At 43.5% G+C, this 23,525-nt stretch overlaps 1 protein-coding gene across 2 annotated transcripts in view; it reads right to left on the bottom strand.

The window, feature by feature from the left end:
• The window catches only part of NRXN2 (neurexin 2), an 871,230-nt gene that overhangs the window by 241,531 nt on the left and 606,174 nt on the right, over positions 1-23,525 (bottom strand). For both annotated transcript variants that reach the window (XM_078784719.1, XM_068128476.2), the window contains one exon: positions 159-340. In XM_078784719.1, coding sequence (XP_078640845.1) covers positions 159-340 — 182 coding nt within the window. The remainder of the gene's footprint in view (positions 1-158; positions 341-23,525) is intronic.

Genomic DNA, 23,525 nt, shown 5'->3' with positions numbered 1-23,525 from the left:
CTGTCCTCTGCAAATTTTCCTGGCAATGCAATGTGCAGCAAACTGCAGAAAACTCTTCCGAGCTATCACAACACGCTGCATGGAAATTCTAGGTCTTGCCCCTGCTATAAAGGAAAAAGATGAAGGCGTAGGAGGAGAAAAAAGTGCCCGTCGCTCACAATTTGAAGTTGGATGAAGTCTCCGAGAGTGGGCGTGCTGTCCACCCGCACTATCACGGCGTCCCTGAGCTGCGTGCTGAACCCCACTGCGAGGCGGTCAGCCCGGGTGCTGGGTCGGTCATTCGGTGGCCACTCGTATGTGATGAGGCCTCCTCTTTGGCTAAAGATGTACGTTGTTCCAGCTGAAGGGCACAGACAACATACAACGTCATTACTTAAATGATATAGAGTACGTAGTTCACAATTTGCTTGAATGAGCATTAGTGTTCCTTGAGAGCTCAATAACAGAAGAAAGGGTCAGAAGGTGGAGGATTATTGGAAGATACACTGTCACATTGGGATTTCTTCTTCTTCTTTTTTTTTGAATAAACATAAATTTGGCATTGCCATTTAATTCTATCATTTTCTTTTAATCAATTAATTTTAGTTCCTTTCTTTATATTTCCCTTTTTTGTCAAAATAATACATCAAACACAATGGCTACAAAACAACAAGTTATCTCATAAATTTGTCAGATTATTTAGGCCTGACCACAGTCGGCTATCGAGGCACTTCTGGCACAGTCATGCATCATAAGCGCAGAAGCCAGTGCGCTAATGGCCCTTTGAGACGCATTGAAAATGATCCAATACTATGTACTCATAATTCTTTTTCAATTTGCACTACTTAACAAACTCGAGCCTTCTGTTAATTTCCAGATATTATGCTTCAGTTTCTGCCACCGAAGTTCCGAAGCAGTTTTCTTTGCAGAATATTATAACGGAGCTGATATTGCCTCGTGTTTAATCATCAAGATGCTACAGAGTAAAATATGACAAAGTCTGATTCGATTATGAAAAAGTCTTCAAGAAATAACTCGTACGTACGTGTTCATGTGATGTCAGACAAGCTCAGGTAGAGCACGCCAAAGGTCGAAGCTAACATGGAGTTTCATTTGGTCCTTACGTTCCTAATTTAGCTAGATCAATTATGAACTGCAGCTGTTATAGCATCAGAGGATGTTATACAAGGTAGCATGCCGTCTTTAAGAGCTGGCTGCAATAAACTCAATGTCGGTTACGCCTACACGTTAAATATAGCATGACATGTGGTGAAAAAGCAAGCTTCCTTGCCAGTACCCTTGATGCAATATAAAATCGTATTTCCAAGTTAAGGGGTCACATTTGTTGGGGTCAAAACCATAATAGCTTTGCAGCAATTATCTCCCTGGATATAAGAGTAATGTCAGTTAAGATGTCCCTACCAGGAAAGGTGGCGACTAGCTGCCCCCATATAACCTCCTCAGTCCTGGATATATGGTTCATTATCCTGAAGGTCCACACCAGAGGGCTCTACGGCTGATGGTATATACATGAGGAAATATAAATGAGAAATGTCCAGTATAAACTGAACAAAAGGACTACGGGAAGATGTGTGTGTAGATATGGTTTTGAGAGATAGGGGAACCATTCCCCGCAAGGGCATCTTTCCCTACCTTAGCCAATCTTCCTGCCTTTACAGTGAATAGTTAATGTAATAACACCTACACCTGACCCCATACCCCTTCCCCACACCAACACAAAATAACCTAATTATCTTCTTCCAGAATTTTAAACGTGTGCATTTCTGATATGGTACGCTTTGCAGAATATGAGTGTTTCTGATCAGAGTTTATAGGGGAGGGGATTCTTTGAGCGATACCTACAGCTTTAACTACCTACAATATCACATTTCAATTAGTGGACTGATGAAAAACTGTGGGAACATTTCAACCCCGAGATGATAGGTTGAGAATCCTTTCTGCGAAAGGCCTCGGGTCGGAGAAATACGTTTTCTTGGAGAATAGGCAAACCCATCCGCTGTCCAACATTCATTACACATACGCACTCTCCATTTGATCCTCAGCAGCTTAAGCGTGAAGTCCAAACAAGTGACTAAGATAAATTACACATTTAACTTGAGAAGCATAAATGTGCACTTCGCAATAGCTGGCCCAGCCTTTCATCCAGAGCAAAACATGCCCTTATGGCCTGGGAATAGACTGGACTGGCGAGATGTAATGATCCTGGCATTGGTGCCCTTTCTTAGGGGAGTGGTATGCACTATGCATGTCAAAGTGAAACTGCACAGAGATACAAAACTGTAGAGCAGCTGTTTGTCAACAAACTGGTCATATGGAACTAGCGTACTCAAAGGGAATGGAGACTACACACACAGGTGAAGAGAGGGTGCGGCTGCATGAAGCAAGAAGTGTGGACGAGAGATCAAGAATGGGAATTAAAATGTTCACAGTAGATGAGTACGCATGTAAATCCTGTGTATGTACTGTCGTGGCCAAAAATATTGGCACCCTTGCACCCTTTTAAAATAATGCACCATTTCTTCCAGAAAATTGTTGAAATTAAAAGATATTTTGGTATCCATATATGTATTTATTTGGTGTGCAGGGGAACAAAACAAAAAAAGCTGAAAAAATTACCAAATCTTAGCTAATTCCACACAGAAATCCGAAAATGGCCCAGACAATATTATTGGCACCTTTTAGAAGTTGTTAGAAAGATTTCGATTTCAAGCAGGTAATTCTCCTTTACTTTGGACATGAACTCACCTATGGTGAGTTTCAGGTGTCTGCAACATAAAAATCAATCATTCAACCAGCTTGAATGGAGAAAAAGAGTCATTCTGCTGTTTTGTGTCACTGTGTGTACTGCAATGAGCATGGAGAAAAGAAAGAAAACCAGAGAATTGTCTGAGGAGATCAGACACAAGATTGTAGCCAAGCATGGACAATCTCAAGGCTACAGATCCATCCCCAGAGACTTTGATGTTCCTGTGTTCACCGTACGCAATGTTATTAGGAAGTTTAAGGCCCATGGCACTGTAGCCAACCTCCCTGGACGTGGCTGAAAGAGAAAACTTGATCAAAGATTGCAGCGAATGATTGTTCGAATGGTGGAGAAAGCATCTCGATCAACTGCCAACCAGATTCAAGCTGACCTTCACACACATGGTACGACAGTTTCAACTCGCACCATCCGTCACCAACTCAATGAAAGGGGATTCTATGTTAGGAGACCCAGGAGGACCCCACTGCTGAGAGAGAGAAATAAGAAAGCCCGACTGGAGTTTTCCAAAACACACCTGAACAAGCCAAAATCCTTCTGGAAGAATGTGCTGTGGACAGATGAGACCAAATTAGAGAGTATTTGTAAAGCACATCATCTCTATGTTTAGAGAAAACAAAATGAAGCCTTCAAAGAAAATAACACCTTCCCTACAGTCAAATATGGAGGAGGTTCAGTGATGTTTAGGGGTTGCTGTGCTGCCTCTGGCACTGGGAGCCTTGAATGTGTGCATGGCATCATGAAATCAGGAGATTACCAAGGCATTTTGGAGCGCAATGTTCAACCCAGTGTCAGAAAGCTGGGCTTCTGGCACAGGTCCTCACCACCACCTAATTCAAACCATCTCACCACCACCTAACTCAAACCACCTCACCACCACGTTATTAAAAACACTTCATAACCACGGAAACAAAAGTTTGATGGAGTAGTTCAGTGACAACACAGACACTACGTAGATATATAAATAGATGACTGTACCTGAGTTACTATTTTGTCATGGTTTACACCAATCATAATACAAAGAATTATTTTGCACAAATGTATTTGTAATATACATGATATTACATTTTATAAACAATTTAAGTTGAAGATTTAAGTTGAAAAAATGCTTTTTTTCCAAAATTTTATACCAACACATCACCTCCAAACTAGGAGGCATCCGTGTGGTACTCAAGTCTTTGCAGACAGAGATTAAAGCTCTATGGTCACAAATAGACAAAGGCAAAGATGTCGATCTCGATTTCGCCCTTGTTATGGGCCTCATGAGGCCTGCCTTTTTTATAATAAAAAAAGGTAAAAATCAAACATTTAAACCAGCCTTGGACGTGCACCTTGACCTCACGGCCAAGGCACACCATCTATCAAGACTGTCCCATTGGCATACACATGCACCTCAACCCAAAGGCTGAAGCACATGGTCAATCAAAACACATGCATCCTGACCCCGAAGGGCCCGAATGCATGGTCATACAATTGGCCCCTCCTCTATAGGAGTCAGTCCCCACGACTTCAACACCATGCCGTTCCGATGAGGGCTTATTTTCCTGTTTTGGGGCCACAGGGAAGGCCTGCCTTTTTTGCTTGTGAAAAAAGGTAAAAAGTCAAACATTTGAACAGCCTTGGACGTGCACCTTGACCCCATGGCCAAGGCACAACGTCAACAAGGCTGTCCCAATAACATTACACATGCGCCTCAACCCCAAGGGGAAAGCACATGGTCATTCAAACGCATGCATCATGCCCCCGAAGGGCCACAATGCATGGTCATACAATTGGGACCACTCCTCTTAATAGGAGTAAGACCCCTTAATCCACCAGCAGGGCATTACTCCTGCCAGGTCCGATTTGCATGCAGGTCTACCGCCCTGTTTTGGGGCCACAGGGAAGGCCTGCCTCTTTTGCTTGTGAAAAAAGGTAAAAAGTCAAACATTTGAACAGCCTTGGACGTGCACCTTGACCCCATGGCCAAGGCACAACGTCAACAAGGCTGTCCCAATAACATTACACATGTGCCTCAACCCCAAAAGGGAAGCACATGGTCATTCAAACGCATGCATCATGCCCCCGAAGGGCCACAATGCATGGTCATACAATTGGGACCACTCCTCTTAATAGGAGTAAGACCCCTTAATCCACCAGCAGGGCATTACTCCTGCCAGGTCCGATTTGCATGCAGGTCTACCGCTGTTTTGGGCCACAGCTAAGGCCTGCCTTTTTTACTGTGAAAAAGGTAAAAAGTCAAACATTTGAACAGCCTCGGACGTGCACCTTGACCCCATGGCCAAGGCACAACGTCAACAAGGCTGTCCCAATAACATTACACATGCGCCTCAACCCCAAAGGGGAAGCACATGGTCATTCAAACGCATGCATCATGCCTCCGAAGGGCCACAATGCATGGTCATACAATTGGGACCACTCCTCTTAATAGGAGTAAGACCCCTTAATCCACCAGCAGGGCATTACTCCTGCCAGGTCCGATTTGCATGCAGGTCTACCTGTTTTGGGGCCACAGGAAAGGCCTGCCTTTTTTGCTTGTGAAAAAAGGTAAAAAGTCAAACATTTGAACAGCCTCGGACGTGCACCTTGACCCCATGGCCAAGGCACAACGTCAACAAGGCTGTCCCAATAACATTACACATGCACCTCAACCCCAAGGGGGAAGCACATGGTCATTCAAACACATGCATCATGCCCCCGGAGGGCCACAATGCATGGTCATACAATTGGGACCACTCCTCTTAATAGGAGTAAGACCACTTAATCCACCAGCAGGGCATTACTCCTGCCAGGTCCGATTTGCATGCAGGTCTACCGTGCTTTTAGGGCCTGCGCAAGGCCTGCCTTTTTTGCTTGTGAAAAAAGGTAAAAAGTCAAACATTTGAACAGCCTCGGACGTGCACCTTGACCCCATGGCCAAGGCACAACGTCAACAAGGCTGTCCCCATAACAATACACATGCGCCTCAACCCCGAGGGGGAAGCACATGGTCATTCAAACTCATGCATCATGCCCCCGAAGGGCCACAATGCATGGTCATACAGTTGGGACCACTCCTCTTAATAGGAGTAAGACCCCTTGATCCACCGACAGGGCATTACTCCTGCCAGGTCCGATTTGCATGCAGGTCGACCGCCTGTTTTGGGGCCACAGGAAAGGCCTGCCTTTTTTGCTTGTGAAAAAAGGTAAAAAGTCAAACATTTGAACAGCCTTGGACGTGCACCTTGACCCCATGGCCAAGGCACAACGTCAACAAGGCTGTCCCAATAACATTACACATGCGCCTCAACCCCAAAGGGGAAGCACATGGTCATTCAAACGCATGCATCATGCCCCCGGAGGGCCACAATGCATGGTCATACAATTGGGACCACTCCTCTTAATAGGAGTAAGACCCCTTAATCCACCAGCAGGGCATTACTCCTGGCAGGTCCGATTTGCATGCAGGTCGACCGTGCTTTTAGGGCCTGCGCAAGGCCTGCCTTTTTTGCTTGTGAAAAAAGGTAAAAAGTCAAACATTTGAACAGCCTCGGACGTGCACCTTGACCCCATGGTCAAGGCACAACGTCAACAAGGCTGTCCCAATAACAATACACATGCGCCTCAACCCCAAGGGGGAAGCGCATGGTCATTCAAACACATGCATCATGCCCCCGAGGGGCCACAATGCATGGTCATTCAATTGGGACCACTCCTCTCAATAGGAGTAAGACCCCTTAATCCACTGACAGGGCATTACTCCTGTCAGGTACGATTTGCGCTGTTTTGGGGCCACAGCTAAGGCCTGCCTTTTTTGCTTGTGAAAAAAGGTAAAAAGTCAAACATTTGAACAGCCTCGGACATGCACCTTGACCCCATGGTCAAAGCACAACGTCAACAAGGCTGTCCCAATAACAATACACATGCACCTCAACCCCAAGGGGGAAGCGCATGGTCATTCAAACGCATGCATCATGCCCCCGAGGGGCCACAATGCATGGTCATTCAATTGGGACCACTCCTCTCAATAGGAGTAAGACCCCTTAATCCACTGACAGGGCATTACTCCTGTCAGGTACGATTTGCTGGTTTAGGGCCGCAGTCAGGGCCTGCCTTTTTTACGTGTGAAAAAAGGTAAAAAGTCCAAACATTTGAACAGCCTCGGACGTGCACCTTGACCCCATGGCCAAGGCACAACGTCAACAAGGCTGTACCCATAACAATACACATGCGCCTCAACCCCGAGGGGGAAGCACATGGTCATTCAAACGCATGCATCATGCCCCCGAAGGGCCACAATGCATGGTCATACAGTTGGGACCACTCCTCTTAATAGGAGTAAGACCCCTTAATCCACTGACAGGGCATTACTCCTGTCAGGTACGATTTGCTCCATCGTCAGGACGGCATACTGCAACTTGTTTATTTGCAACCAATCTAAGCCATTATTATACACAGGTTGAACCCCCTAACTTGACTGGGAAGCCAGGCACAGATTGAGTCTCAACCCAGCAATTGCTGCACAACCTGTTAGCAAACAAGTGTAGCCTGCCACGCTGACACATTGTCTTTGCCCTGTTAATCAACAATTAGGAGGTTTATGCAGTATGTTGCATAATATATACAGTATATACAGAGTGCCTATGGAAAGTCTACACCCCCTTACAAAGTCTACACAAATTTTCACCTTTTGTTACCTTATGGCCTGGAATTAAATTGCATTAAATCAGATTTTTTTTCCACCTTTATTTACACATCGTAACCCACAACCAAGTAAAAACTTTCCAAGTAAAAAACAAATTCTACAAATTTCAGAAAATTAATTAAAAATACAAAACTAGACTATCTTCAATTAATAGGCTAATATACTTCAAACAAGAATGTTTAAACACATACATATGTGAAATACAAGGCCCAATCACGTCTCTCACCGGAATTTGAGGGAATTACCAATCAACTCTCACCTAATCGATTACTCCAGGTGGCGGGGATTATAAATAAATTGTCTCCTCTTAAGTTCTTATTTCTTCCTTATTCTTGATCAAGGCATGATGAGGATCTGTTGTTTATTTTTTTTTTTTCCTATTTAACTACTTTTGTTATTACCTTTTCTGATGAAGATTTGGTAAAAGCTGTATGGCCAGTAGGGTGGTCCAAAAAACATCGATCTCTCCGATTTTGATGCTCTACTGGATTATTGTTAGAAATGGTCTAAAACATTCACCCACCAAATATTTTCGCTCAATTCCATCTAGAAACTCATACACACTTCAATTGAAATATGGCGTTTTTCACCAAATTTGGCTAAATGAGAACAATCCAATAGCAACAATCCTAGGTGGAAATCCTAGAGAACAATCCTAGGTGGAAAAAGTACATGCACTATTGTACTAAAAGCCATTTTGTGGTTCATGACTTTTTGCATGCGCTTGCGCCTGTGAGTGTGAAATCATCATGGTCGAAACATGTTTGACAATGCTTGAAACATGTTTGAAACATGTTCATACATGTCTGACTCATGTTTCGACCATGAGGACTTCACAGGGGTATGTACCATCAATGACATTATTTAGGAAAAAAATATTTCTAAAGTCTTTGTAAGTCATTAAAATTGACCAAAATGACAAATTTATATGTTGAGTGTGTATGAGTTTATCGATGACTCAGATGCAAAAATATTTTTTGGGTGAATGATTTAGACCATTTCTAACAATAATCCAATAGAGCATCAAAATCCAGATAAAAAAGTGATTTTTTTGCATTTTTGGACCACCCTAATGGCCAGTCTTCCTCCATCCTACGATATTAATCAAGGCAATTATATGTATTCATGTATGTATGTGTCCATGTATGTATGTATGTATGTATGCATGTATTATGTATGTATGTATGGATGTATGTGTGTGTATGTATGTATGTATGTATGCATGTATGTTTATTTGTATGTATGTATGTATTATGTATGTATGTACGTTATGTACGTATGTATGTATGTATGTATGTGCGTATATCTGAAAATCGTAGACAAAAACACGGCTGGCCTGACCTCCAGCAAATTTTACATACATGTTGGTAGTACTCAGGGTCAGGTCATGGGCACAAAAAAATTCCCCCTACCTGGAAGGAGATGGGGGGTGGGGGGGGGGGGGGTGGGGAAGACGACTTGCCAATGCTCCCGAAGCGAACGGGTGATTTTCGTATGGTTAAACATGAACTTATATGAAGCAATCCATCATTGGTTGTTTTGTTGTTGTTCTTGTTTAAAGGCACACTGATCTTTTAAGGATAATTTCATGCCGATGTATTTCAACAAAACAGAGCGTTTTAAATAATTTAGAGCCTCGCTGTGTTATTTGTCTTGATCACTCCTTTCACACAACAAGCCACTGAGTGCAACCCCTTAAAAACACAATTTTAAGAATTTCGCATCGGTATTTTGAATGCAAAGCTATAACCCCATTTCATTGCTGCGTAAATCTGCATGTGCGTGAAATAATATTTCGCCAACAATATACAACAAACAGAACAACAACAATATATAGGGTACAAATGATCTAGGTGTTGTTACGTGGTCCCCTCGGTGAATACCTGGTCTCGGTGACCCCCGGACCGTGAGAGGAACTCCGCCAGCAAGCTGTATTATATATGCGCTTTCGCCACGCAATCCATATGAATTTCACCCCGGAGACAACTGATGTTCAAGGATATATTTCCAATGGTAATGATACCATACAATTTCAATGACACAACCACGGAGATTTTCCCCGAGCAATCAACAATACACAACCATCACCAATTCCCAATTCACAATCAATTCCCTATGATTAAGATGGCCATCTTATACATGTGTGTCCCGGTGAGTACTCACGACACCCTTTTGGTCTCGGTCCCGCACAATGTCTCTGGGCCCCTCCTGACCAAGATGATGGTCGCCGTCGCCGCTCTCGGGCGGTTGAACGAACCCCGGGTGGACGTGTTTCCACCGGGCAGGTATCGTACCAGGCACCGAGGCTGCAGCCCCTCGTGGCCACGCGAAGCGGATACGGTAGAGCAAGCCAAACCCCACGCCGCTTGCAAGGCGCGTTAGGCCCCAACGTGCGACCCGCACGCGTCTGTTTGGACGGTGCCGCGAACGATGCCAGACTCGGGGTCGATGCACGGCCCCACGTCAACTTGACGTCTCCACCGGGCAGGTACACGTCCCGGTAATTCCTCTCGCCAGACAGGCTTCGGAACGCCGCTTTTCCACGCAGCGCAAGGTCGATCCCACCTTTTGTCGGAGCGGGGCGAGGAAGAAGAATACTCGTCCTTTTTTCCTCGTGTCTTTTCCTCTTCCGTTTCCGGTCACTTCCGTTTCCGGCCACTCCCTCAGAAGGGCTCCTGACCCTCCAACCACAACAACTACACAACAACTTAATATACTACACACGGATAAGCAAAGACCTGAATGGTAATTCACATACATTCACATAAATATGTAACACTCCCCCCCTTCAAGAAAGAAAGTTTGAACCCAGCGAAAACTTTCTTTGCCGGCCAATTTGGAGAAACAAACCAGATAACTCAACCCCCCCCACATTATCCGTTCCCCCCGGGCACAGTTATCACTTAAAAATAAAGCAACCAAAATTTCACCACAACCCCTCCAGATTACTCCCTCTGGACTAAGTACCAACAACGACATTGTCCCTGCCAAATCAAACTCCATCTCATGACCCTCTGACTTTGACCGTCAGTTTCTTGGGAATGAAGGTTAAGGGGTTGATCAAAGATCCAAAGTTAAGCAACTCGATAGCACTTTTTCCGGGAGGCCAAGCCGAGTATTCACTACATGGATGCCTTTAGGAACGCGGAGTTCACGGTTAGTCCGTGCAGGAAAGTTCTCTACATGGGCGCCTTGAGGAACGTGGAGTTCACGGTTAGTCCGTGCATGAAAGTTCACTACATGGACGCCTTTAGGAACGGCGTTCACGGTTAATTCGTGTAGGAATCTTGGCTCGGCGGCTCCGCCGCCTTCAGTGCTTCAACTTCTCAGAACTTCCCTAATAATTAGGGTGGGACCACTGGTCCCTGTAGTCCCATGAATAGCGGTCTCCTTCTCGGCCACTACCAAAACTACCGCCCAGTTGTCCTCTCCTGTAGACCTCTCGACGCCTACGAAATGCCTTCCCTACTGTTATGGTCCGACCCTCCAAATCCTTGCCATTCCAATTCTTCTCTGCCTCTCTGGCGTCTTTTGTGCTGGCAAACGTGACAAAGCCGAACCCTCTTGATTGTTGCGTTTCCCAGTCTCTTACCAACCGCACTTCCACCAGCGGCCCATATCTGTTGAAGACAGAGGTCAGAACTTCTTCCTCTGTTTTGAAGTTCAGTCCCCCTACAAATAACTTGGCACTTTGGTCGCCCTCCCGAGCTGGTGTGGTGTTATTTTCCCTGCTGGGCTCTTTACCAACCCTCAGGTTACCATAAACTTGACCCCCGGCCAAATCATTCCCGATAACCACAGATACACCCTCTACAGGAAGCGTGGCTTGTAAACCGACGGTGACCGGTCCTGACACCAAATCGGACTCCAACTGGATGACCTGAAGGGGAGCACTAACACCGCCCCCGATCCCCTGTAAACGAACACTATCCCCCGTTGCCGTCTCCTCGGACCATGGCAAAATGCCTTCAAGCATTAAAGATTGATGGGCCCCTGTGTCCCTCAATATCCTAACCGGTCTCCGGTTAGTCGAGGCTCCATCCAGTGACACAAACCCCTCTGAAATAAATGGTTGGTAACCCTTTTGATGGCGATTTCTTACGCTAGCCATCGCATTCGGAGTTGTAATAGTCGGACTCCGCTCTGGGTTGTCCCTTTTCATGAGGTAACAACTGGACATCAAGTGTCCAGGTTTCTTGCAAAACGCGCAAGTAGGCCCGGAGGAAAAACTCGGGGTCTGCCTCGGGCCCCCCGAACTATAAGTTTGTCTTGGGCCCGCATCCCTCTGATTTCGAACCGGTGGGGTATCATAGTTGTCCCCATAATCATCTCGAGGCCGCCGCCATGTATGGTCGTTCTCCGCACCTGCTGTTCCCCACCTCCCCTGCGGAGATCTAGGCGAGGAGTTAGGTTCGTGGACCCCTATTCGGTGGGTTAAGGCATAATCATCTGCCATGGTGGCTGCGTCCCACAACTTTGGTACCTTCTTTTCCTGCAGGTACACTTTGATGTCCTCGTGGACACACTGCTGGAATTCCTCCACCAGGATCAAGTCCCGCAATGTCTCGAAGTCTTTCCCGACTCCTTTTGACTCACACCACCGATCAAACATGTTTTCTTTCACTCTGGCAAACTCCACATGGGTCTCACTCTCCCTCTTCCTGGCATTCCTGAATTTTTGCCTGTAAGCTTCCGGAACCAACTCATAGGCCTTGAGGATGTGCTTCTTCAGTACCTCATAATCTGCACATTGGTCCATTGGTAGCGCCGAATAAATTTCCTGAGCTTTCCCCACCAGCACACTTTGCACGAGTATGGTCCAGGCCTCCTCCGGCCAGTTTAATTGTCGAGCCACTTTCTCAAAGTGTGGGAAAAATTTCGCGACTTCCTTTTCACTGAACGGTGGAACCAGCCTCACATGTCTGCCCACATCCCAGGTTTTCTGGTTAGGTGTCGACCCCGTCAGCAAGGGTGGTGCCTCTCCCCGTTCTCTCATTAACTCCAGCTCCTTGAATTTGATTTCTTGCTGAAGCTCCATGTCACGTTCCTTTAATTCCCTTTCCGCTTTTCTCTCCTCTGCTTCGAGGTCCCTTGCAGCTCTCCTCTCCTCTGCTTTTCTCCCTTCTAACCTTTCCTGGAGTTCTCGTTCCACTCTCCTTTCCTCCGCTTGTTTCTCTTCCCTCCTCTCTTCTGCTTTCCTTTCTTCTTCTGCTCTTTCCTTTTCTGCTTTCCTTTCTTCTTCTGCTCTTTCCTTTCCTGCTTTCCTTTCTTCTTCTGCTCTTTCCTTTTCTGCTTTCCTTTCTTCTTCTGCTCTTTCCTTTTCTGCTTTCCTTTCTTCTTCTGCTCTTTCCTTTTCTGCTTTCCTTTCTTCTTCTTTAATCCGTTCCTGGCTCCGTAATTGCAACTCCAGTTTCCGGAGCTCAACGTCTTCTGGTTCTTCGGGTAGCCACTCCCAGGCTAACTCGTCCCATGTTCCTAATCCCACCATAGATTGTATCACCGTGGCCTGCAACTCTGCCTTCCTCAAATTAGTTCGGACCTCCAAGTTAAAATGTTTGGCCAATTTCAAGAGGTCCGACTTTAGCAACGCTCGGAACTGTGCCTCACTCGGGGTTACCCCAAAGTTCTGTGCCACAAACGCCATGGTGCCTATCGTTAACACCTGTTAACCTTCACCCAAGACTTTACCCCAATTTCTCCAAAAAATTTTTTTACCAATTAATAATTAATTAATAAATTTTAATTAATAAAAAAAATTATTATTTTATTATTTTATACAATTTTAGATCCCGGACGTAGACCCAATTGCGAAACCGCAAATCGTAATTTGGACGAGCCCCCAATTCTGTTACGTGGTCCCCTCGGTGAATACCTGGTCTCGGTGACCCCCGGACCGTGAGAGGAACTCCGCCAGCAAGCTGTATTATATATGCGCTTTCGCCACGCAATCCATATGAATTTCACCCCGGAGACAACTGATGTTCAAGGATATATTTCCAATGGTAATGATACCATACAATTTCAATGACACAACCACGGAGATTTTCCCCGAGCAATCAACAATACACAACCATCACCAATTCCCAATTCACAATCAATTCCCTATGATTAAGATGGCCATCTTATACATGTGTGTCCCGGTGAGTACTCACGACACCCTTTTGGTCTCGGTCCCGCACAATGTCTCTGGGCCCCTCCTGACCAAGATGATGGTCGCCGTCGCCGCTCTCGGGCGGTTGAACGAACCCCGGGTGGACGTGTTTCCACCGGGCAGGTATCGTACCAGGCACCGAGGCTGCAGCCCCTCGTGGCCACGCGAAGCGGATACGGTAGAGCAAGCCAAACCCCACGCCGCTTGCAAGGCGCGTTAGGCCCCAACGTGCGACCCGCACGCGTCTGTTTGGACGGTGCCGCGAACGATGCCAGACTCGGGGTCGATGCACAGCCCCACGTCAACTTGACGTCTCCACCGGGCAGGTACACGTCCCGGTAATTCCTCTCGCCAGACAGGCTTCGGAACGCCGCTTTTCCACGCAGCGCAAGGTCGATCCCACCTTTTGTCGGAGCGGGGCGAGGAAGAAGAATACTCGTCCTTTTTTCCTCGTGTCTTTTCCTCTTCCGTTTCCGGTCACTTCCGTTTCCGGCCACTCCCTCAGAAGGGCTCCTGACCCTCCAACCACAACAACTACACAACAACTTAATATACTACACACGGATAAGCAAAGACCTGAATGGTAATTCACATACATTCACATAAATATGTAACAGTGTGGACAAAGACACAACCAAGAACAGACGTGGCTGACTTGGACATAATCAACAATTAATGAATAAAAACAACTAAATAAATTACACGTAAAAATGTTTTTGTTAAAGGAAACAGGGATGACCGGACACATTGATTGAGCATGTAGGCCTTGCAGCACACCTCAGACAATGGGCGGTGCGGACAAACACATCCACAGGAACGAATGTGAGTAACTTGGATATAATCAACAATTAATTAATAAAATCAACTAAATAAATTACACATAAAAATGTTTTTGTTAAAGGAAACAGGGATGACCGGACACATTGATTGAGCATGTAGGCCTTGCAGCACACCTCAGACAATATGCGGTGCGGACAAACACATCCACAGGAACGAGTGTGAGTAACTTGGACATAATCCGTATTCCAGATATAAAATCAATGTACGGATAAATTAAACAACAACGTTTCGTCTAATTTTCCACAAGTTGAGAACTTTGTTGATGATGTTAATTGATCCATAAGTTTACAATAAATTAGACAAAAATGTTATTGTGTCTGCTTTAAACTTATTCCATAAGACAACTTTGACAAACTGTGTCCAAGGTCACCTGGGCACACTATTTGAGCCCATGGGCCTGCAGCACACCTCAGACCATGGGCACATCTTGAGACACAATTTGCTGGAGATACAAATGCTGCACAGAATCTGTGCATTCTTTACTTCTATCGTTTCATTTGACAACTTTGGTACAATTTCATTGTTGGAATAAACCTAGAAAGAGCTATAATAACTATGGATTGTTTCTGGGAATATGGACAATGTTAAATGTAAGAATGAATGATAAATAATTAAGTTGATATGTATGCAGACTCACACACTCACCAACACAAAGACATCATATAATACTTAATAGCTTCTCTGTAACCCTTCGCGAGAATGGGTGAGGCTAACGACGAGACTAATCGGGCAAGACATGACCAGGTTGGATTTCAATTCAGCAAGTTGAATTCAGTGTAGGTGCACAGGTGCATTTTCCTTGTTCTGTGAACTGACCCTTGGGGCTACTTGCACCTTTCCGCTTGCTAGAAGAAGTGATGTAGACCGAGCAAATCACTCCAGCATTAGGCTGTCACTTGCAACTACATACATGGTTGAGAGAAGGACATTCTGAAATTGTCTACATCATAATGTTTTTCCCGATGCTTTTTGAAATCAACGAATCGACCATACAAGAGAGATGTCTGTGTGTGTGTGTGTCTTGTCTGTGTCGCCATTTTTCTCAGAGATGGCTCAACGGATCTTCGTCAAACTTTCAGAGGTTCATCAGCGAGTGCCTGGGAGTGTTTTAGGCAAAAAAAAAACATTATGAAAAAAGAAAGATCGTTTTTTTGAAGTTAAAAAAAAAAAAAAGATCGCTCGATAGTGGCGAAGCCTTTTAAAATTAATGACAGTTATATACAAGTACACATTCGCACAAATAAATACAAAACAATCACCAGACATTTGAACACAAATAAATCAAACAATTCTGGAAGTGTACGAATTTGGTAGTACGGCTTCTTCTTCTTCCTAATCGGCATCACACTTAACTCAGAAACGTGAGCCACGTTCACCCACCAGCATATATATGAACCCTATTCATATATATGAACCCAGCATATATATCTCCTGCCTTCCCCCTTTTCCCCCTCCCCGCCCCTCTCCCACTGCCTCCTTCCCCATCCCCCTCCCCTTCCCCCCTCCCTCCCATTCCCCCTCACCCCCCCCTTCCCCCTTTCCCCCTTCCACTCCTCCTCACCTAACCCCCCTTACCCTCCCCTTTTCCTCTCCCCTCCCCCGCCCGGCAACGCCGGGTACTTCTGCTAGTCCAATAAAACGAGAAAGGCACTCAATAGAGAGCACACCTCCGCCAGGCTAAACATTTTATGTTTTGTATCCCACTGATAGGTGAGATCTGGATATGGACCTGAACCTAATTGTTTTCCAATTCGTTTTCCAAAATCGAATTGTTTTCCAATTTATACACTTCTGAGTTTAATCCAATTTTTACCACAAAAACTTGAAATATGTACCGAAATCCTGTAAATATTTTATTTGATTTCGTTTCTTAACCACACAATTACATAACTATCGGAGACGCTTCTTCGCGGTGGTTGTACCCCCCCCAATGCAATTCGGGGGCCAAATCTGCCCCATTCTTCCCTGCTGCCCGGATTCCTCAGAGTCAGAGTGCCGATTGGTCGCCATGGGCCTGTCCTTTCCCTCTCGTCTCTGTCTCCTCTCCCTCTCTCCCTCTCTATAACTCCGTCATGGCCCTCACTTTTTGAAGGCGGGGGTACACCATCCTGAATTTGGGGGATATCTGGGTCCTCCTAGGAGATCGATCGGCTGCCTCTGTGCTGTGGGCTTGCTCGAGAGAACGGTCCGGGGCTGTACAATAACAACAACAACAAAATTACAGGGGTTGAAAACCCGGAACAGATAAATGGACCACCACCCTGTACATGTAGCAGAAAGTAAAGAAAAGTTTAATCAAACTGATAACATTTAAGTACATTTTAGTGCTAACATGGCCCATGAAACAATATTCATGGGTGATGTACATTGATTAGGAATGGTTATGAGAGACAGGATTTCATAGGAAAAATCGCTGTCATGAAGAACGAAGCAAAATTTGGTTTAAAAGAAGGAGAGTTCAACTCAGTCTAATTTTATAATGATAATCTTAAACAACACCAACTGGAAGCAACAAGAAAGCACGAATGCAGCACTAATCCCAAGGCAGGCTCCTTCTCTAATCATTGCTGCAACCTTCACCATAACTCTCATTAATGTTATGTCGACTAACAAGGTTACCTGGACACATATGATGTGCTAATGCCGACACTAATCCCTATTTGCATCGACTTGAAGTACACAATCATGGCATGGTGCTGAAAGCGACAGTATGATGTGAGAAATGAAAGTAAACAAAGAAAATGTGTGAAATGAAAAGTTAACATGAGCTAACATAATTAACCCATTTGGGTACCAACAAGGTAAACCTCAGAACATGAATAGGAAGACAGGTCAGTCGTTTCATCGCACCTTGGCTTCAAATTGTACCTCCTGACCGCGCATGCGCAGAGAGGAGCGAGATAATTTTTAGCTCACCTGGAACGTAGTTCCAGGGAGTTTATGGGATCGCACGTCGTCTGTTCGTAAACATTTGCAACTTCTTCTTCAAAACTGCTGATGAGATTGTGACCAAACTTGGCTAAAATTATATGCGGTATGTTGCAACTGAGGTTTGTTCCAGGTTTGATCCCCTCAAAATTGAACTACACACACGATTTTGATGAAACTTGACCACAACCTTCATCACCCATGATGTACCAAAGCTTCTTCATGACACTATGAAAATCAGGATATGAGGGGATCTATGGGTTTGTTCATGGCATTATAAAAATCAGGGTCCAAGGTGGTCTGCGGGGAGTTTGAGTGACTGTTGCATTGAAACTGAAACTGGTAGACAGATTTTGCTGCCCTGAGTTCGTTTCGGACCTCATCACTCACTATCAATGGTGTAAACACACAAACACATCTCGTTTTTTCATTTCTGTTCCTCACAATTCTGTCTCTCTCTTATTCACACAGACACACACACATACACATACATCTACGCACACACACACACACACACACACACACACACACACACACACACACACACACACACACACACACACACACACACACATATACACATACACACTTATATACACATATATATATACACACACACACACACTCATATATACACATACACACACGCACACACATATACACATACACACACACACATATATACACATATACACACACACATACTCATATATACACATACACACACAAACACACACAGACATACACACACATATACACACACATGTACACCCACACACCTGCACACACATATACACATACACACACACACACACCAACACACACACACACATATACACACACACACATACACACACACATATACACACACACACATACACACACACACACACACACACCAACACACACACATACACACACACACCCACACCCACACACACCAACACACACACACACACACACACACACACACATACACATATACACATACACACTCACACTTTCAGATTAATTTTGACAATCTGCAAAAAATAGCTTTCCTCCAGGGCTTCAAGCAAGTGGATCACCAGACCAGTGATGTGTACGCCTATCCCCACAAGTGTTGTTTTCTTTTCTCGTTAACCCTACATACGCCAACCCTCTTGCATTTCATTGTTTCCTTCCCTCCCCTCCTCTCTCTCTCCTTTTGTATTCACTCTTCACCCACTGCATTACATTGCCATTTTATCCACTATCCCTTCACTCTTCCATGCACCTAGATTTAGATAAAAATAAAAATCAATACGACCATATTGTTGAGGCTTACTGGGAATGAAAGTTTAAAAAATCCAATATGAGATGGAGAGTTTGTGGCTATTATAAATGAGAGTTGTAATAAGATAAAATTGTGAAAACCTATGCTTAAACAAAGCTTATTATTCTTGGAGAATTTACCATGTGTTCCCTATCTTTTGCATTACAAATGTCACAGCTAACTGAGCACTCCACCTAAAGTATATTCAATGATGCGGTGTTCACTGATGATAATGCAGGAGAGTTTTAATTAGATCTGTTTACTTTTTGAAAATGAAAACCCACGACAAAGAAAATCAGAGTTGAGTTTTCTGCCATCTAATGATAAGTGAGCGTTATTTTGCTTCCTTTACACAGCTCATTAAAAATTTTTTACACATTTAGGATTTTAAACTATTATTGCTTTTACCAATTTAATCCCTGCTGCCTCTAAGAGAGCAACCTGCAGTGATTTAATTTTTATAAAATGTATCTGATATTCATTTAGCCAAGCACTGGGTGGTGGAGCTGCCACATGGCATGCATTTCCTCCTCACCAAGGATTGTCAAGTAGAGTTAGATCCCACCCAAATTTAAAGTTGGCAACTCTGAATAGTCTGATATATCAATCTTTTTCAACTTGTGCCTGGTACTCATGTACTGCACTGTTTTGTTGGTTAATTTCCATTCAGAATAAAAAAAGCAAGAAGACGTCACGCAGAGCACGATACTTGCAAAATCCACTACTGCCCCCAAAAAGGTTGCCATTGATACATCAAATTGTCTATTTCATCAAGATTAAAACTGATGATTTTTCAGATGAAACTTGATGTGATTAGAAGTTTGACCTTGAGTTGACCTATGACCTTTTGACATCAAAAATAGTTGGTTTCCCAATTCAGTGAGGTACTATGCAATTGCTGTTTAATTCTCAAGTCAATTGAATGAAAAGCGATGATTTTCAGAACAAAATTGATGATTTTGGAAGTTTGAACTTGAGTTGACCTTTTTACATCAAAAATAGTTGGTTTCTCAATTTAGTGACGCAATATGCAAACGCTCTTCAATTTGTAAGTCATTCAGATGAAAAATGGAAATTTTAAAAATTCGACCTCAAGATGACATTTGACCTCAAAATCAATAGGCATCTTCCTTATGACCAACTCCACCATATGGTGAAGTTTCATGAAGATCGGTTTAAAATTGTAACCTGTAGGCGATTTACAAACAGCCAAACAGACAGACAGACAGACAAACAGACAGACAAAGACACAGAGAAGAAGAACAGAACCACCTTTAGAGGCCATTTTTCCCCACGGAGCAGGGGTTGGCCTTTTTCGGGCACCATGGTCCCCCTTTTGAAGCAATGTTTTACGGCCGGATGCCCTTCCTGCCGCCAACCCTGTTAGTCGCCTCTTGTGACACAGGGAATTACCAGTGAACTGGTACTCAATTTGCCGACCTTGGAAGGATGACAGGTTGAGTCAACCCCCCTGACATTAATTCAGTGATCGACCGGGATTCAAACCCAGGATCCTAGGATCCCAAGCCAGCACCTTAACCGCTAAGCCAACACCTAGATACAAAGACACAGAGAGACAGACCGATTTGAAATTTGCCACAAGGCAAATTATATTTTACATTCGCAAATCTACAATGTAACTTTGATGATATTTTCGCTCATTTGAAGAAGCCATTACATTGCCAAAGGTGAAACTGCAGCTATATTTATAAAGTAAAACCATAAAAAGAGAGACATAGTGTCATCTCAATCGCACCAATCCTGGCCATTTTTTATCGGTCTAATTCCATTAGCCATTTTCATTCTTATCGGTCCAATCTGTTGGCAAACGGAATGCGAAGGCAATTCGTAGCCAACTTTTCTCATCACAAGTTATTAAGCCATCCAGATGATGGCAAGGTTGGTGGGAGGACATTGGCACAAGGCATCATGTCTAGGAGCAATTGCAAACCATAAATACAAAGCTGCACATTTCCTCCAGAACCCACATTGCAACCTTCAGACCTGAATAATGACTTGTAGGGGACGGTACAGGTTGGTTTGATTACCTTAAAAAATTTTTTTGGCATTTGGACGTGAGATTACGGTACAAATTGTACATTCTGAAATATTTTCTTTATCACAACAGCATCACCACAAGTAGTCGATAAAAAAAAGTTTTATGTCCAATACTTGCAGGGATGCAGTCCTGTTCAAACAATGGGGTATTCAATCAAAAAGGTAGGCAGTGTTATCCTCTGAAATGATCACAAAGTCAGGCTCTGCTAGTTGACATCAATGCACTTTTGTCAGATGAGATTGAAAAAGACATGACAGATATGTGGACCAAGCATGTAGTGACATGACATCCTTACAACTTACAGGACATTGTGATTCTTGGACTTTTCTCCTGTATTAGGGTTAGGGTTGTTAGGGTTAGGGTTGTTAGGGTTAGGGTTAGGGTTAGGGTTAGGAACAGTATTAGTATTTTTGTAATATGTGAGCAAACGTTGTCTTTGTGGAATATGGAAATCGCATTTCTGTTGTAGGAAAGGCAGTGGCACCATTTAATTAACACCAGGTAGGTTGACTCAGCCTGTCCTCCTTCCACGGTCGGCAAAATGAGTACCTGCTGACTGGTAATGCGGGCCATTGCATTAGCGACAAAGCCGCGCTTCCAGAAAATGATGTAGGCCAAGCAACCACAGTCTGCATACGAACCGCCGCCATTAGAAAAGCAATGCGCACAAATCTGCGTAAACTTCTTGATTCATGCAAAACTGTGACTTGTGAAAGAATGCCACCATGTGAAATTTGTTTTACTAATACTGACTGGTGCCACCACCCTCTAATGGTAACATAAACTCTGGTGAAGGGAAATCTCATAATTTCCAATATTAAGAAATAATATATTGTTTTCTTCGTTGCACGTACTTTGTACAAAGCGAGAGTTGGTTCATAATCGGTACATCCAGTTGCATTAAAATTTTAATGAATTTTTCTTTCAAGAAAATATGTAACGATACTGTAACATTACCAATGTCAAGCAAATTCCTTCGTTTTCTAGGCTTTTTGACAATTCACAGGCTCACACTTTTGGTTGGCTATATTAAAGCATCCGTTTGTGTAATAGATATGTAATTATTATATTTAATGTACAAGGAACCCTTAACTATCACGGGGGTTACGTTCCTGGAAAATTCCGCCACATTCAAAACCGCAATATACAAAAGCAAAGGCATATGGGAAAAAGGGGGTTACAACTCAGGTTCCTGGGCTTTGAGGACGTGTGAAGGAAGGTGGGCGGCACCCAAAAATAAACATCAAAATTGAAATAAACATGTAAAATAAATATAAATTGGCTTTACCATGAAGTCTCGTGATGAAGTCTCCTGCTGCGTTGAATTAGATTTAATGTTCAGAAGCAGATTAAACATTCCCTTCTGTAATGTGTCTGAAGTCCCCACAATTCCGGCCCTATTAATCTTTAAAATCATTTCGCTTTGTAATTTGTTGATGTGTTTTGTTTATAAATAATCCTGCAGCTCCATAAACCAGCGAATAAATAGAATAAAACTAGATGGTATTCATAGACTACTTACCCTGCACAGTCTTGAGAAGGACTTGGTGCAAGCCAACTCTTATGTTTTTTAAGGGGGTTTTTTTTGATCCAATATGGCTGCCAGACCAGTGACTGATGATGTCACTTAAAAAAAAAAATTCATACTGATCACATCAAGCGTTGTACTTGTCGAATTATGACATCATAATGGAGGCACATATGACATCATCATTAACATATCTTATTCCCCATGGGGTGTACTTGACAATGAGCCAATTGAGCCATGTTTCAATTTTTTCCATTAAGCGGTTTGGGAGATATAGAGATGTAACGTTTTTCCAAGATGGCGTCTGTACCACGTCACCAATGATGTCATAATTATCAGCAAAAAAAATCTACAGGCAGAGGCGATCCTACGGTACAATTTCATGTCAATCGGACCAACGGTAGCTGAGAATTTTTTTTTTTTTAAATGCAAACACGGCACACGGCACACGTACGCAACCGATTGCTTAACCCTGCTATTCGCTTTGCGAGCGCAGGTTAATAATCATTGTTGCCCATCGTTCATGCTTCGTTGCCATTATTAAACGGTGCGTGCGAAACAACAAAATACTCATGGTGCGAGGTAATTCACAAATCAGCTCATAAACTCCGATTGGTCAAAATTCAGCCCCGCGATAACTAAATCGATAGGTACCAACGATTTGTCAAAACCACGATATTCAAACCCGCGATATTTAAGTGTTTACTGTATTGTGTAATGACTTGTATAGATTTGCACATTATGATTCCTGCTGTCTTTATGTGTACCTAAAGGTTTCACAAATGATATTATGCAGTCTCAAAATGACATACCACCCAGCTGTCTGCATCTACCATCACCAGACTTCCATCTCTTTTGTCTTTTAAAGGATGATTTTTCAATGACAAACTTCATAGGATGATGTGGAAAATAAAGGTTGTTCAAAAAAGCTTGTATGATGGTGATAAATCCTTTACCATGACAGGGTGCACATATTTCTTCACACAAGGATAGTGACCAAGGAAATAAATTATTGCATGATGCAATAGAACAGAAGACGAAGCAAACATTAATCGAAAACAAAACGTAACAGGATGTACCAATTTTGAATCAATTCCCATTTTGTACAAAATACATGTCATGAAAAATACAACAAATTCTTTCTAAATTTCTGGAGTTTTTTTTTCCAAGTGCAAGAAGCTGAACAACAACACGATTAGAAAGTGAAATGTAGAGTGAAGGTCGATAAGGAATGAAAGATGTGCTGAAAGATATATACATACACACATACATACATACAT

The sequence above is a fragment of the Myxine glutinosa genome, chromosome 9 (genome assembly GCF_964187855.1).
Source record: "Myxine glutinosa chromosome 9, kmMyxGlut1.1, whole genome shotgun sequence".
Lineage (NCBI taxonomy): Eukaryota > Metazoa > Chordata > Myxini > Myxiniformes > Myxinidae > Myxine > Myxine glutinosa.
The sequence above is the reverse complement of the archived record's forward strand: the minus strand, read 5'-3'. Positions and strand labels throughout refer to the sequence as shown.